We start from the raw sequence: 18336 nt of genomic DNA on the forward strand, positions 1-18336 counted from the left end.
CCATTTGATTGTACATGTTTGCATTTAACAGGAAAGACAATTGCCAGCTCATAATTCTCAAAGAATGCATTCACTCTGACATAATGGGCATGCATTCACTCTAACTTAAAGGGTATGAATTTACAGCAGCTTTAAAAGAAAGCATTCACTATAACTTAAAGGGCATAAATTAACTCTAACTTCAAGGGACATGCAGTCACTTTGACATAAAGTTCATGCATTAAAGCATTCACTCTAACTTAAAGGTCACAAATTTACTCTAACTTAAAGTGTCATGCATTCACAGTAACTTAAAAGAATGCTTTAAAGGACAAATATTGATTGTAAGTTAAAGGGCATGAATTGATTTTAACTTAAAGGGCATGTATCCATGCTAACTTAAATGGCATGAATACTCTCCAACTTAAAGGGAATGCATTTACTTTAACTTCAAAGGCATGAATTTACTGAAAGGCATGAATTTATTCAAACTTAAAGGGCGTAAATTTAATCAGACATTAAGGACATTAAATTGGATTGAACATAGTATATGAATTGACTCTAACTTGAAGGGCATAAATTGACTCTAATTTTAAGGACATTAATTGACTCAAGGTGTGAATTGACTTTAGCTAAAAGGAGACATATTCAACTGATGACAGTTATTACACATCCCTTTAACTCTTGAATTGTATAATGTCATAATGGCTTCATTACAAGTCATGTAAAGTATATATTATTGAAACTGATACAGCTGGTGCTTAGATGCATACCTATAATATCTCTCTTAATGTTAGAATATCACAGAATTTTAAACTATCTCACACTCAAACCCCTAGGAGTCAAATTTCTGACAGAACAAGGGCTTCATTGTGATGTAATGTTTTGAACCAAATGACCATGCCAGGGAAGTGTATTTTTTTGTTACAGTTCTGTATAAAGGTCTTGATGGAATATATTAGGTGTCATTCAGTTGAGAATGTGTGCCACACAAACTGTATTTTGCTTACTAATCTGTTGATGTCTCCGGTGACCTAAGTGGTCAGAGCATCCACCTCAAATGTGGGAGCTTGCAGGTTTGAACCCCCACCCGAGTCATACCAGAGATTATAAAAATGGTACTGGCAGTTGTCCCACTTGATGCTCAGCATTAAGAGGTTAGCATTAGGACTGATTGGCCTGTTGTCAGGATAATGTGATTGAGTGGGACATGATGCTATATGTCTGCAGCATGATGACCCAGTGAGAGACAGACATCACTATAAACAGTCCCACTGTACATATCATGGTGATATGACTAAAATTGTTAAAGCTACATTAAAAATCCAAATCACACACACACACACATACAGACAGACACACACACACATGCACAATCACACACACACACATGCACAATCACACACACACACACACTAATCTGTTCTAAAGGTAGACTCAGAGGATTTGTTTGCATTTTGTATTTTGCATCAGTGCTTGTGGAGAAACTTTGAAAATTCAGATCTCACAAAATTTAATAGAATCTAGCAGAATATTTTATAAAATCTTTCAGCTCAGGTTTCTAGAAGTATCACAGGTATGCATTTCCCCAGAAATGTAACAAATACACTAATACTGGTTTTCACTAGTGTTTTGGTTTTGTTGGTTCTAATGGCCCTTTTAACATTGGATATATCAATTTGAGGAGGTGAATATCAAGTGCATTTCCCAAGAACACACAGAAGCAACAAGCTTAGACTGACCTGGGCTTGTAATGAACTTGTGATCTTTGACCTTTGCTCTACTTAGGTACCATGACTCCTAGCTTTCACTAACAAACACTGGTTGAAATGAGATTTACTCTCAGTAATAATTTTCAGTGGATACTTTATTTGAGTTTCTTTGGTTCAGACTTAAAGTGATATTTTTTCCCTTTTCAATTTGCATCTAGTTAAATGGGAAGACAACTCTGTCAGAGAACATCGCCGACAATGGAGGCCTCAAGATGGCACTGGCTGCATATCGAACATGGAGAAAGCAGCATGATGAGGATTCTGTCACTCTCCCTGGACTACAGTATACACCAGATCAGCTTTTTTTCTTAGGGTCAGCCCAGGTAAATGTTTTAAATATCTTTATTGCTATACAACCATATTTATCTTTCTATCTTCTCTCCATCTTTTACTAACTTTATATCTATCTGTCAGTTTTTTTTAAGTATCCATCTTTCTATCATTGTATTTACCTGCTTGTTAACCAATTTATGCACTGGTCTGCCTATCTTTCCTTCATCTATGTTATTTGTTAGCTTGCCTGGCATTGATGCCAATTGACCCTGTGTTATGGCACTGTGTTGGTCACATATCAACACTGCTGTTTTGTACTTCTTTCTAAAAACTGCTGTGCCAATTCCAGCCAAACTTGGTAGCTTCCATAGCAATCACAATTTCAGTAAAATCTTGGCAGGCTAGCTACTTAGCAACCATAATGGAAAACCTATTCAACCTCTCTCATCTGATCCATTTTCATAAAGATTTTGTAGAACCGCTTCTTGGTGTGTATTTTGCAACCCAAGGTATGTAGCACTTACTAGGAGATACCATGATACCCTACAATTATATTACAGACCAAGAATCTAATTTTAAAAGGCAGGGGCCTGTGATTTTTTTTCTTAGAAAGTTAATGGCTCTTGGATAGATATAAAAACATTATCTTCAATTGTAAATGAAACCATATCATATCCATACTGTTAAGAAAACAATTTATCCTGAGAGAAAGCAAAATAAAATATTTTTGCAGGAAAGAAAGCATTCTCCCCCCCCCCCACATATTAAATGGCCAGTACCTTACAGTAGATGCATTTGCCCTGTGTATATTGATTGTTGTACAATTTGTCATCTAAAAGCTGTAGCTAAAGTAGGATGATTGAGCTTACACTATAGATGACACCTTGTGTTGTTGTTTTGTTGTTGTTGTAGGGCTTAATGCCATTTTTCAGCACACAATAGGCTATACATGGCGGCCAGTATTAATGGTGGAGGAAGAACCCGGGAAATCCCTGGAAAGAACCACCGACCCTCGAGAAGCTACTGGCAAGCTTTCTCACATACCCACATTGGCCGAATCCGAGACTCGAACACATGCAGATAGAGGTGAGATGGCAGTGATCCGTAATGGACAGCGCTTTAGACCACTCGGCCACTCAGGGCCCCTGATCACTCCTTGTGAATGTCATTGTAGTGACATTAGAATTCTTGTAAACTGAAATAGGAAGCATTCTCACTGAACCATACAATTCACTAGCTATACTATTGACATAATAGGAAGCATTCTCACTGAGCCATACAATTCACTAGCTATACTATTGACATAATAGGAAGCATTCTCACTGAACCATACAATTCACTAGCTATCCTACTGACATAATAGGAAGCATTCTCACTGAACCATACAATTCACTCGCTATACTACTGACATAATAGGAAGCATTCTCACTGAACCATACAATTCACTAGCTATACTATTGACATAATAGGAGGCATTCTCACTGAGCCATACAATTCACTAGCTATACTATTGACATAATAGGAAGCATTCTCACTGAACTATACAATTCACTAGCTATACTACTGACATAATAGGAAGCATTCTCACTGAACCATACAATTCACTAGCTATACTACTAACATAATAGGAAGCATTCTCACTGAACCATACAATTCACTAGCTATACTACTGACATTATAGGATACTGTGGACATAATAGGAAGCATTCTCACTGAACCATACAATTCACTAGCTATACTAATGAATTAATAGGAAGCATTCTCACTGAACCATACAATTCAGCAGCTATACTATTGACATAATAGGAAGCATTCTCATTGAACCATACAATTCACTAACTATACTATTGATGTAATAGGAAGGAAAACAGTAAGTGGGATGTTGACACCTAGGTCACAATATTTATAAGAGACAGCCAGTAAACATTAAAAACACTGACTCAACAAACAAACAAAAAAAATATTTAGCAGTCTAGAGAAATTTTGGAAAGGTCAAACAGAAAACAATTGCTTTCCTGAAAATCACAGGGATGAGTATTTGTTTTACAAAAGAATACATGTGCTGGAAACAATAATATATGCTAGTAAAAAACTAAAAAAAGTTACATTTATTGTGAATATCTTTCACAACATTCTATTCATCGACCATGTTGGTATGCAAGACACATGTCCAAGATGGAATTAATGGTTCATAAATATAACTTTTTTTGTATGATCTGAAATTATTTTGCAACAATTATAATTATTTTATTAAAAAAACACATAGCTTTTGGTCTTGTTATGTTATAAAAAATTATATTAATGTCATTAAATCAGTAACAAGATTACTTGAGAATTTCCATACATTCCTTAATGATGGAAATTATCAAAGTACTGGTACAGTGAAAAAATACTGTGGTACAGTGCAACCCCGCTATAACGCGAATTCGGATATAATGCGATCATGGCATGGCTCCCAAAATTTTGTATATTCATTCGCACATGAAAAAATTTTTTTTTTCAAAGTACGAGAATTAGTGATTAACAAATTTATTATCATTATGGGGTAGAGATCGTGTATGAATTCGAATTTAATATGATCGTGGCGTGGTTCCTGAAATTTTAAACACATGCATGTGTATATTTCTCGTACCGGGAAATTTTTTTTTTTTTTAAGTACGAGAAATAGTGTGTAAAACGTTTATTATCATTCTGGGGAAGAGTTCACGTATGAATTTTAATATAATACAATCGTGGCATAGCTTCTGAAATTTAACAATATCACCAGGTTCTTGAAGTGTTATGCCAAAATAAATATTTTCGGAAATGCTATTTATTATTGGTCCATGAGTAAAGCCAGTAAGTCGTCCTTGTGATTGTCTTCAATTAATTCTGAATACAATTGTTGCTCAAACAATATCCAACATGTATTTCTTCTTTAACTGCATACACAGCCAAGCATCAGACAATGCGGTGGTTGATAAAAGATTCTCACAATTTAATAAACATCAAAAAACGAAAGCCGCCAACATGTTTTCTGGGCTTGGCAGTGTTATTAGACGCAGTCAGTTGACTAGTGAAAAAATGCCCGCTTTATTAGCTGGAAATTGAAAGAGTATGAAATTGTACATGTGTTCAGCTTTAAAAAATTTTTTATATAAAAGTGACTCATGGCCATTGCAGGCCTATTGCACATAGTTATTGGGTTTTATATGTGTATGGGGTTTACTTATGAATTCGTTATTAATTTCCTTTTTTTTTTATATAAAAAATATTTTACTGTTATGGAAACGCAAGTTCACAAACGCAATTCGTTCTCTGCACTTTGTGCAAGAAACAAATTATTATCATTCTGGGGAAGAGATCATGTATGAATTTGAGTAAAAGGCGATATAGAATACGATCGTAGCATGGTTCCTGAAATTTTAAATAATGTTTGTTTATTTTTCTCGTACCTGGGAAAATACTTTTTTTAAGGTACGAGAAATAGTGTGTAAAATGTTTATTATCATTTTGGGAAGAGTTCGAGTATGAATTTGAATATAATACAATCGTGGCTTGGCTTCTGAAATTTAAAAATTTCACCAGGTTCTTGAAGTGTTATGCCAAAATAAACTAAACTTTATCGGAAATGTTGCTTGTTACTGATCCATGAGTAAAGCCAGTAAGTCGTCTTTGTGATTGTCTTCAATTAATTCTGTATACAGTCGTTGCTCAAACAATAGCCGACGTGTGTTTCTTCTTTAACTGCTTACACAAACAAGCAGCAGCCAATGCAGTGGTTGATAAAGGATTCTCACAATTTAATAAACATCAAAAAACGAAAGCCGCCAACATGTTTGCTGGGCTTGGCGGTGTTATTAGACACAATCAGTTGACTAGTAAATAATGTCTGCTTTAGTAGCTGGAAATCGAAAGGGTATGAAATTGTACGTGTTCAGCTTTAAATTGTTTTTTTTTTTTTATAAAAGTGACTCGTGATCACTGCAGGCCTACTGCACTTAGTTCTCGGGTTTTACATGGGTATGATGTTTGTTTATTAACTCGTTATTAATTTCCTATATTTTAAAAAAAATAATAATTTACCGTTATGGGAAAGCTAGTTCACAAACGCAAGTCGTTCTCTGCACTTTGCGCAATGATTAGTATAGTAGTTTTCACATGTTTCTTTCTATATTCATAAAATCTGAAGTAAAAGTTATATGCACGCTGAAAGCATCTGTTGATTGGTAATTATTCTTGTTGTAGTCGTTCAAACGAATAGGCGTACAAGTGTTAATTACTGGAAGTTAGCAAGGGATAAATGTACAAGGAAACGCATATGAGAAAACTTTAGCAGTATGAAATTTATACTGACACCGTTCATAGACCCTGGAATGTAATGAATCGTACACGTGCTTCGTCTTTCTTAACCTAATTTTGCTGTTAATTTTTCCCATTGAATTCAGACACATAATGATGTGTGAAAAATTTATCGAATGGTTTACATATGTATGCAATTTTTACAATGGAATTACATATTTTATGGATTAATTTCAAGCCCCGATGGTACAATATCAGACGGCAAGTAAACGGTGTTGATACTCTGTTCATGCTATATATTAAACGTTGAATTCAGACACAATGATCTGGGAAGAGTATTGAATATTGTAAGTCTGTGTGCCATTTTTCAATGGAATTACATGCATTATAGATGAACTGAATGCCACGACGGCACAATAGTAAATGGTGTTGATACCCTATTCATCATATACATTAGACATGAATACAGTGAGTTGTTCTCCGAAAAAAGTAAAATACTTTAAAACCCCGCATTAACGTGACCCCAACTATCACGTTATAGCGGGGTTCCACTGTACGTATAACCGGAAATATAAATAGTAAAACAGAATACCATACACCTCTACTTACTACTACTTTTAAGATCAGTGTTTGTTAGGTGAGCAATAGGAAACCCACTTTGGCCTTTTTTCAGTTATGTGGCATTTTTTATTTTCGAAGTGTTCAAGACTTTACTTGAATATTTGTTCTTGCAGGTCTGGTGCACACATATAACTGATGCGTACATCAAGACAGCAGTGTTAACAGATGTTCATTCTCTACCAAAATTTAGGTAATATTACTTTTATGAACATCACATCATTGCTACAACATTTTATTAATTTGTTGCCCATTTTCCTTTTTGGTGTAGTAGATACGATTTTATCCACCCTCACTGCCATTATGAAGATATTGGCATCTCTGTATGGTTCACAGTGTCTTCTGTGTTTCATCCCAACTCAGCACCAATTTCTTTCCAGTTTGTTTCAATACAAAAGTTATCAGTTAAATTTTGTTCATTAATATGAAAGAAAGGAAAATATATGGTTTAGATTCATTTTTATGTTGCAGATCATCACCAAATTATGATTTCTAAACATGATACCTTGCATAAAACTCTCTGGATAAATTCATACCATCTCAGGTTCAAGAAAAAAGCAACATTTTTCAGCTTACATTACAAAAATGACATATCAAAATTAAGTATTTATTAGATAGCTGAACATCATCTTAAAACAATTTTTCTTTCCAATTTGTTCAGACAGTGGCATACTAAGGGTAAATCATGCCCAGGGTGAGGATGATGGCCCAAAGGGCTTTTGGCACCCCAAGACCTCTGGTACTTGGGGCAACAGCTCCATCCCCCACCCCTGTTAGTACGCTACTGTGTTCCAATACAAAATGTAGGACTTGTCAGTTACATTTTGTTAACTGATCTGTGAAAAATTTAAATATATATGGTTCAGATCTATTTTTACTTCATGAGTCATTATCACATTGTGATGATTTCTGACCAAAATAAATGTCTTGGCTAAAGTAAAAATCTCTGTGTAAATTCTCAGGTTAAAGAAAACAGTTTCTTTTTGTCAGTTTAAGTTACAAAATTGATTTAACGAAATCAAGTGTATATCAGATAATTAAACATCATCTATGAACAATTGCTACTGTAAGCTTTTCATATTATCTACATTAATTCTTTGTCATCGGAATAAACAAAGTCGACCGTGTGGGTTGGTTTACTTTTCGGAGTTTTCAAATGTGCCAGTGAAGATCAGTGTTCAGTTGGAATGAAGAATTAAGGTAAGACACAGATTTATTTAAATTATTTCTTTATGTACAAATATTCTTTTATAGGCCTTTTGCTTCTCTCTTTATCTCCAACATTGTTATAGATAAACAGTCATCAGCAAAACTTTATAATGTGGGACACTGTAATTAATTACCATTATGTATTCAGTCTAGCAAAGTACAACATTATCCAAAGTAAGTAAGGATTGACCAAACTGCCACTCCATCCAACTGCCTGTCACATCTGAGAACTGACCAGTCACATGCTTGTCACACGTGAGAACTGACCAATCACATGTCTGTAGTGATGGCTGACAAGACACAAGAAACTGCACACACCTTAGACACCAGACTGCATTTTAGTTTCATTATATAGTAACTTTGAACATCATAGCTAATTAAGGGCTGAATTTTATGAAATTTCTAGGCCACAAGCACTATACTTGAAAATATAATCAACAAATTTTAACAAATATAAGGATGAACATGCTACTGAAGTACAAGTAGATAAATAAATATGTGACAGGATCAATTTCAAGTGCTTTCTGGTTGAGTGTACACAATTTTATTGTTTCTTATATCTGTTTGATTGTATGTACTATTTATTATTTCACCTGTAATGCTATTTTCTCTCTGAAATATGTACAAGTACAGAACAGTCCATTCTAGTTATGTTGGTCTTATGCCCTTATAGCTGTGTCTAGTTAATAAGGAGTTTCTCCCTTGTTGTCTCCCCTTTTATACTCTTTTACATTTTGTCATTATTGTAATACAGGAAAAGATCCTCTTTAGTGTTATTAAGTAGTATGGGACTTTATTTATTTCTTTAAACTGTGGCTTTGCAGGGAGTCCAAAAGTCATTAATTATTGATGACCTGTATAGGTTTACAAAATATGTGAATGGTTATGTAACTTTGGCTGAAAAGCATGTTTAGTTACACTACAGTACAGAAGCAAGAGTAGTGAGTTAGCATGAACATTGAACTAGTACAAAAGTTGGTCATCAAACAAGACTAAATGTTATGACATGCAGAACCAAGTCTTATCTTCCAACAAAACTGAACAGTTTGGGACTTCATGAAGCTCTGTAAGCTGTTGCTTTGCAGGGAGCCCAGGCTTCATGAATTATTAATGATCTGTAAAGGCTTAGGAAATGCCATAACTTTTGAATCTGGATGATAAATATATCTGTTTTAATAGAGTACAGTAACTGTTGAATTCGTAGCAAAGCTGGTCACCAAACAACACTACAAGCTTATTATATACATGTCCAAGTCCTATATCTTCCAATAAAACTGTAATTTGCTTCTGTAAGTCAGTTTGTTATCCTTTTTTCCAGACAATAACTTTATTTTTACAATAAATCTATCTTTACCAGGCTTTGTGGATGGCTTGCACTTGGGGTAAGGAAGAAATTTATTGATGTTAGGGTCAAAAGGTCAAGATCACTCAGAATGAAAAAGAGCAGTGGTTTTTGCACAATAACATTAGTTCCAAATCACAGGACCTTGACCAGACTTTATGGATGTGAAGAACCTTGAGTAAGAAAGAAGCTTATTAATGTCTGAGGTCAAAGGTTGTTGTCACTGTGACTAAAAATGAAAAATTGTCTCTGCACAAAAACATAACTTCTCACCCATGACACCAGAGTTTGTGGATGGAGTACTCTTTGGGGAAGAGGGAAGGTTATTTATTTTGTGGTCAAGAGATGAAAGGTCAGGGTCCCTGTGACTGAAAGAAATAGCATGGTTTTGGTACATAACTTTAGTTCTGGACTGCATGCCTTGACCCAAATTTTTAAAATGTTTTCACCTCTGGTAAAGAAGAGACCTTTTGATTGAATCAAGGTCTAGGTCATTGTGACTTAAAGAAAAATGGGGTTTTGCATAATAACTTTAAAAAAAAGGTTAAGTTTCCTGACCAAAAATTTATGATAACTTGCAGTTAGAATTAAAAAAAGACATTTTGGTATCTAAAGATCTAGTAAGCTTAGTTCAAGACTACTTCCTGAAAGCTCCAGATTGTTGATAACCTTTGGTCAGGTAAATCCAGTGTCAACCTATCAATGCATTACATAGGGAACAGGTAAAAACAATATACCATCCATGTTGTTGTTAGCTCATCTGGCCATAACACTAATGGTATGGGCCTGCATGTCATCAGTCATCCATTGTGAGTCTACATTTGCTATTTTCAATTCTCAAAAACCAATGAACCAGTTTTATTCAAATTTTGTAGCAATAATCCTCAGGATAAGTTCTACTAAAATCATGTTCAGGTTGCCTCCCCTAGCAGTCATATGGTTACCAATACAACTGAAATTGAAAAATAAGTTAAAACTTCTTTTCCGGAATAGCTCAGATAATGTGAATGTTCTAAGCACATGTTTTACAAAAATTGTGTCTTGGTTGTGGCTTCCTTTTAAAATTGATGATATGTTTCAAACCTCATCCTCTGAATAACCTTGCAATTCTGATCAAATTTTGAATGTTTCAGTTCTCTATCAAGGTTCTGTCTGGGCTGGCTTCCCAGTTAGTGGTGTGGTTTCATAACTTGGATGCTCGTCTCCTATCATATGAGACTGCTCTGGTGGCCTAGTGGTTAGAGCGTCCACCTCGGATGCGTGAGGTCGTGGGTTTGATCCACGGTCGAGTCATACCAAAGACTTCAAAAAAAATTGTACCAACAGCTGCCTTGCTTGGCGCTCAGCATTAAGAGGTTAGTGTTAGAACTGGTTGGCCTGGTGTCAGGATAATGTGACTGGGAGGGACATCATGCTACATGTCTGTGGCATGATGCTAGACATCACTATAAACTGTCACACTGCAGACATCGTAGTGATATGACTGATTTTTTTTTAAAGCTACATTAAAAATCCAAATCACACACACACACACACACACACTCCTAGCATGTATGGTTATATGTTAATAATAATATATTTTAAAAAGCCACCATAAAAATTTCTGTCCAAAACTTCTTCATAGTATTATCCGGGATGTGACAGGTGGAGTCCTGGCATTCATACAAAAGATATTAGTGCACAAATTTGTCCAGCTATTCAAAGCAGAAACATGGTTGAACAATACCACTGATGTCAAACAAATAGCTGGAAATTATCCTGACATGGGTTATCTTTCAACCCAAGACTCGAGACCAATGTATGGCAGGTGAGCAATATCATACCTACATGGGCCTCTTGTGTTTTTTTTTTTCTTGGGTGATTACTTCACCTATGTGCAATATAGATCATTATGGCTGGGTCAATATATACAGTCTAGCACCTGGATAAGAGCCTGATATTTGTACAGTCCAGTGCCCAGTCTTAGACATAACAATTATAGATGAGAAGGGCAATCTTGAAATGACAAAATTAAAGAATTCTTTCATTTTTACCCAGTACATTTTGTTACTGTAGCTTGTATGTATTCAAAGTGATTTGATGTGGCAGATCCAAAGCTTGCTATCTGATATCATGTTCTATTCATACATCATATGTGTGTGTTATCCCTAATATCATGTTCCATCATACATTACAGATGTTAGTTATCTTTGATCATAGATGTTAGTTATCCCTGATATCAAGTTCCATTCATACATCATAGATGTTATCCCTGATATCATGTTCTGTTTATACATCATATGTGTTAGTTACCCCAGATATCAAGTTCCATTCATACATCATAGATGTTATCCCTGATATCATGTTCCATCATGCATCATGAGTATTAGTTATCCCTGATATCATGTTCCATTCATACATAATAGATGCTTGTTATCTCTGATTTGTTACATTCATATATCATCAAATGCTAGTTATCTCTGATAAGATCCATTCATACATCGATGATGTTAGTTATCCGTGATATCATGTTCCATTCATACATACATTATTACTCCATACTGATCTCAATTATCAACACTCTACTTCCCAAGGATAATGTTTTCTGACATATCTCTATGTACAGTGTTCCCTCACTTATATGGCAACCCCTTCTGCACTGGAAAAGTGGCCTTATAAAACAGGTGGCCTTTCCAGAAGGGGACTAAATTTTTTGTGAGAAGTATATATAATGTACATAGTAAGAAAGCTACGTACTTCAAAGCATTTAATATCTTCATTTCAAAGTAACATTAATTATTAAAAGGTTCTTCTTGTCTTAAGAACAGACTTATTTCAACTGAATATACATTGATAGTTCTTATTCTTGGCGTAAGCGTGATATGTAACCGGGTATTATTGTCATGCACATTGCCAAACCATTAAAACATAATTCTCTTTCCATTTGGTCCATTTTCCCACTGCTGCTGAATAACCTTATTGGTTACAACGTTGTTTATTTGAGTCTTTTCTACATAAAATTGTTTTATTCGAGTCTTTTCTGCATAAAATTGTTCGGCAAGTCCCCTTTCCACACCTCACCTGATGTGGTCAAGTAGAATAACCAGCTTCTAAAATAATACGTCTCCGTTTACATGATGACATGTTAATATCTGGAAATGATTTATTCGGATGTTGCTAACTGTATGTGATTTAATTATGCAGATGAAACTTTTGTTGAGTGGACAATATGCCTTCTTTGTAAAGGAAGCGATAACTGTGATTTTTCAGTCTTTGTCTGGTACCTGATTTGTTCAAAGTTAATTCCTCTGTGTGTGTGTGTTAATGCATAAAATCTATTTTTAGCCTATGCTGACTTCTTTCAGTAACATAAACTTGACATTGGGAGACTTGTATCGTGGATAGAGATAATCTGATTACTTACCTTACACCATGATATGAATTAATTCCTGATTCTGGAAACTTTTGAAAAAATGAGTGGGGAACATGATCCATTTTTGTACTAATATGCTGACTGCTGGTCACGTTAGAGGGGTTACCAATCTTAAGGGGTACTTTTGAATAAAAAATCATCGGTGCCAAGGCATTCTGGCCATAAGAAGTGGGTGGCCACTGGTTAGGGGGCCATTCAAGAGGGGGACTACTGTATCACAAACAGCAATCCTTTTTAATCTACAGATGGTCAAATGTTTCCAAAGACTAATCTCTGCATTATGGCTCTTGGTCTTTTGGTGAGACATCAAAGAATTCATCATTGGTTAAACAATGCAGACATAAATGTCTAATAAAGAGCTACTGTTGCTCAGTTGGTAGAGCATTGGATTGATAATCCAAGATTCCTGGGTTTGATACCTGCTGGGTTCAGTTCAGATTGGTTGCCTCAGTGTGTTCTTAATAAAGTCATTTAGCTTCCATGACCTTAGAATGATATAACCAAATAAAGAGCTGAATATGCCATTAAAATTCAACTGACATAAATGTTATGATGATAGATGATAATGGTATTTCTTTACTTTTGCCCACAGGAAACTGAAGAGCTGAGTGACTACTGCCATTGTGAGGTGGCAGAGTCTGACATCATCATGCTTTAAGAGGAGGGAGTGTATCCATGTTATGAAACTACAGATGCCAAGCTTGCTAGCTTGCTAGCTCATTAAAATGTGAATCAGTGAATGTTGATAGTTTCTTGACATGACGTTTACCTATTACGAACACCTTTCCTTTTAGGAATAACAAACACTGATGAATAGAAGATAGACTAAATTTATTAGACTAATACATATATTTTGTGTCCTCTATTTCTGACAGAGTTCTCGCTTTTTTATGGGACCATGGCACTTAACAATTAATGACAATTTTCCTATTTTATGGGGGCCAGGGCACATAACATTTAATAACATTTTACTTTTTTGATTTGGCCAGGATGCATAACAATTAATGGCATTTTCCTTTTTGATGGTGCCAGGGCACATAACAGTTAATGCCATTTTCCTTTTTGATTGGGTTAGGGCACGTAACAATTAATGACATTTTACTTTTTTGATGGGGCCAGGGAACACAATATATAAATGGCATTTTACTTTTTGTTGGGGCCAGGGACACATAACAATAACATTTCCCTTTTTGATGGGACTAGGGCACATAATTAATGACATTTAACTTTATTTTGGCACAAGGGAGCCAAACAGTTATTGACATTTTACTTTCTGATGGTGCCAGGGAGCATAGCAATAATGACATTTTTCTGGGCCAGGACACAATAATTACCAATAAATGACATTTTTTAAGGCTCAGGTGACATAACAATTAATAACATTTTACTTTTTGATGGTGCCAGCGAGCATAGCAATAATGACATTTTTATGGGCCAGGACACATAACAATTAAATGTAAATGACATTTGTTTATAGGCCAGGTGACAAAACAATTAATGACATTTTACTTTCTGATGGTGCCAGAGAGCACAGCAATAATGACATTTTTATGGGCCAGGACACATAACAATTAACAGGTCTTCATGCCTATTTCCTGCCTGGCATAAGGGACAAGATTATACTGGTCTTCATTCCTATTTCCTGTTTGGCATAAGGGATGAAATGATACTGGTCTTCATTCCTATTTCCTGTTTGGCAAAAGGGACAAGATTATACTGGTCTTCATTCCTATTTCATTTTTGGCATAAGGTACAAGATGATACTGTGTTCATTCCTATTTCCTGTTTGGCATAGAGAACAAAATTATACTGGCTTGATTCCTATTTCCTGTTTGGCATAAGGGGCAAGATTATACTGGTCTTGATTCCTATTTCCTGTTTGGCATAAGGGACAAGATTATACTGGTCTTCATTCCTATTTCATTTTTGGCATAAGGTACAAGATGATACTGTGTTCATTCCTATTTCCTGTTTGGCATAGAGAACAAAATTATACTGGCTTGATTCCTATTTCCTGTTTGGCATAAGGGGCAAGATTATACTGGTCTTTATTCCTATTTCCTGTTTGGCATAAGGGACAAGATTATACTGGTCTTCATTCCTATTACCTGTTTGGCATAAGGGACAAAATTAAACTGGTCTTTATTCCTATTTCCTGTTTGGCAAAAGGGACAAGATGATGCTGGTCTTCATTCCTATTTCCTGTTTGGCATAAGGGACAAGATTATACTGGTCTTCATTCCTATTTCATTTTTGGCATAAGGTACAAGATGATACTGTGTTCATTCCTATTTCCTGTTTGGCATAGAGAACAAAATTATACTGGCTTGATTCCTATTTCCTGTTTGGCATAAGGGGCAAGATTATACTGGTCTTGATTCCTATTTCCTGTTTGGCATAAGGGGCAAGATTATACTGGTCTTCATTCCTATTTCCTGTTTTGCATAAGGGACAAGATTATACTGGTCTTCATTCCTATTTCCTGTTTGGCATAAGGGACAAAATTATACTGGTCTTCATTCCTATTTCCTGTTTGGCATAAGGGACAAGATTATACAGGTCTTAATTACTATTTCCTTTTTTGCCTAAGGGATGAAATGATACTGGTCTTCATTCCTATTTCCTGTTTGGCATATGGGACAAGATTATAGTGGTCTTCATTCCTATTTCCTGTTTGGCATAAGGTACAAGATGATGCTGGTCTTCATTCCTGTTTCCTGTTTGGCATAAGGGATGAAATGATACTGGTCTTCATTCCTATTTCCTGTTTGGCATATGGGACAAGATTATGCTGGTCTTCATTCCTATTTCCTGTTTGGCATAAGGGACAAGATTATACTGGTCTTTATTCATATTTCCTGTTTGGCAAAAGGAACAAGATGATGCTGGTCTTCATTCCTGTTTCCTGTTTGGCATAAGGGATGAAATGACGCTGGTCTTCATTCCTATTTCCTGTTTGGCATATGGGACAAGATTATACTGGTCTTCATTCCTATTTCCTGTTTGGCATATGCGAAAAGATGACACCGGTCTTCATTCCTGTTTCCTGTTTGGCATAAGGGATGAAATGATACTGGTCTTGATTCATGTTTCCTGTTTGGCAAAAGGGACAAGATGATGCTGGTCTTCATTCCTGTTTCCTGTTTGGCATAAGGGACAAGATTATACTGGTCTTTATTCCTATTTCCAGTTTGGCATAAGGGACAAGATTATACTGGTCTTCATTCCTATTTCCTGTTTGGCATAAGGGACAAGATGATGCTGGTCTTCATTCCTGTTTCCTGTTTGGCATAAGGGATGAAATGATACTGGTCTTCATTCCTATTTCCTGTTTTGCATATGGGACAGGATTATACTGGTCTTCATTCCTATTTCCTGTTTGGCATAAGGGACAAGATGATGCTGGTCTTCATTCCTGTTTCCTGTTTGACATAAGAGACAAGATGATGCTGGTCTTCATTCCTGTTTCCTGTTTGGCATAAGGGATGAAATGATACTGGTCTTCTTTCCTATTTCCTGTTTGGCATAAGGTACAAGATTATACTGGTCTTCATTCCTATTTCCTGTTTTGCTCAAGGGACAAGATTATACTGGTCTTCATTCCTATTTCCTGTTTGGCATAAGGGACAAGATGATGCTGGTCTTCATTCCTGTTTCCTGTTTGGCATAAGGGATGAAATGATACTGGTCTTCATTCCTATTTCCTGTTCCTGTTTGGCATAAGGGACAAGATGATACTGGTCTTCATTCCTGTTTCCTGTTTGGCATAAGGGACAAGATTATACAGGTCTTAATTACTATTTCCTTTTTTGCCTAAGGGATGAAATGATACTGGTCTTCATTCCTATTTCCTGTTTGGCATATGGGACAAGATTATAGTGGTCTTCATTCCTATTTCCTGTTTGGCATAAGGTACAGGATGATGCTGGTCTTCATTCCTGTTTCCTGTTTGGCATAAGGGATGAAATGATACTGGTCTTCATTCCTATTTCCTGTTTGGCATATGGGACAAGATTATGATGGTCTTCATTCCTATTTCCTGTTTGGCATAAGGGACAAGATTATACTGGTCTTTATTCATATTTCCTGTTTGGCAAAAGGAACAAGATGATGCTGGTCTTCATTCCTGTTTCCTGTTTGGCATAAGGGATGAAATGACGCTGGTCTTCATTCCTATTTCCTGTTTGGCATATGGGACAAGATTATACTGGTCTTCATTCCTATTTCCTGTTTGGCATATGCGAAAAGATGACACCGGTCTTCATTCCTGTTTCCTGTTTGGCATAAGGGATGAAATGATACTGGTCTTGATTCATGTTTCCTGTTTGGCAAAAGGGACAAGATGATGCTGGTCTTCATTCCTGTTTCCTGTTTGGCATAAGGGACAAGATTATACTGGTCTTTATTCCTATTTCCAGTTTGGCATAAGGGACAAGATTATACTGGTCTTCATTCCTATTTCCTGTTTGGCATAAGGGACAAGATGATGCTGGTCTTCATTCCTGTTTCCTGTTTGGCATAAGGGATGAAATGATACTGGTCTTCATTCCTATTTCCTGTTTTGCATATGGGACAGGATTATACTGGTCTTCATTCCTATTTCCTGTTTGGCATAAGGGACAAGATGATGCTGGTCTTCATTCCTGTTTCCTGTTTGACATAAGAGACAAGATGATGCTGGTCTTCATTCCTGTTTCCTGTTTGGCATAAGGGTTGAAATGATACTGGTCTTCTTTCCTATTTCCTGTTTGGCATAAGGTACAAGATTATACTGGTCTTCATTCCTATTTCCTGTTTTGCTCAAGGGACAAGATTATACTGGTCTTCATTCCTATTTCCTGTTTGGCATAAGGGACAAGATGATGCTGGTCTTCATTCCTGTTTCCTGTTTGGCATAAGGGATGAAATGATACTGGTCTTCATTCCTATTTTCTGTTCCTGTTTGGCATAAGGGACAAGATGATACTGGTCTTCATTCCTGTTTCCTGTTTGGCATAAGGGACAAGATTATACAGGTCTTAATTACTATTTCCTTTTTTGCCTAAGGGATGAAATGATACTGGTCTTCATTCCTATTTCCTGTTTGGCATATGGGACAAGATTATAGTGGTCTTCATTCCTATTTCCTGTTTGGCATAAGGTACAGGATGATGCTGGTCTTCATTCCTGTTTCCTGTTTGGCATAAGGGATGAAATGATACTGGTCTTCATTCCTATTTCCTGTTTGGCATATGGGGCAAGATTATGCTGGTCTTCATTCCTATTTCCTGTTTGGCATAAGGGACAAGATTATACTGGTCTTTATTCCTATTTCCTGTTTGGCATAAGGGATGAAATGATACTGGTCTTCATTCCTATTTCCTGTTTGGCATAAGGGACAAGATTATATTGGTCTTCATTCCTATTTTCTGTTTGGCATAAGGGAAAAGATGATACTGGTCTTCATTCCT

At 36.0% G+C, this 18336-nt stretch overlaps 1 protein-coding gene across 5 annotated transcripts in view; it reads left to right on the forward strand.

Moving 5' to 3' along the window:
* LOC149793957 (endothelin-converting enzyme homolog) overlaps positions 1 to 18336 on the forward strand; it is a 125572-nt gene that overhangs the window by 98049 nt on the left and 9187 nt on the right. For all 5 annotated transcript variants that reach the window (XR_016422910.1, XM_089967881.1, XM_089967883.1 and 2 more), the window contains exons 16-17: positions 1910 to 2074; positions 7040 to 7116. Coding sequence is in view for 4 of the 5 variants with exons in the window: in XM_089967881.1 (XP_089824007.1) it covers positions 1910 to 2074; positions 7040 to 7116 (242 nt within the window). In the remaining variant the exon portion in view is untranslated. The remainder of the gene's footprint in view (positions 1 to 1909; positions 2075 to 7039; positions 7117 to 18336) is intronic.

The sequence above is a fragment of the Sinohyriopsis cumingii genome, chromosome 8 (genome assembly GCF_028554795.1).
Source record: "Sinohyriopsis cumingii isolate HCF-2022 chromosome 8, ASM2855479v2, whole genome shotgun sequence".
Taxonomy (NCBI): Eukaryota; Metazoa; Mollusca; class Bivalvia; order Unionida; family Unionidae; genus Sinohyriopsis; species Sinohyriopsis cumingii.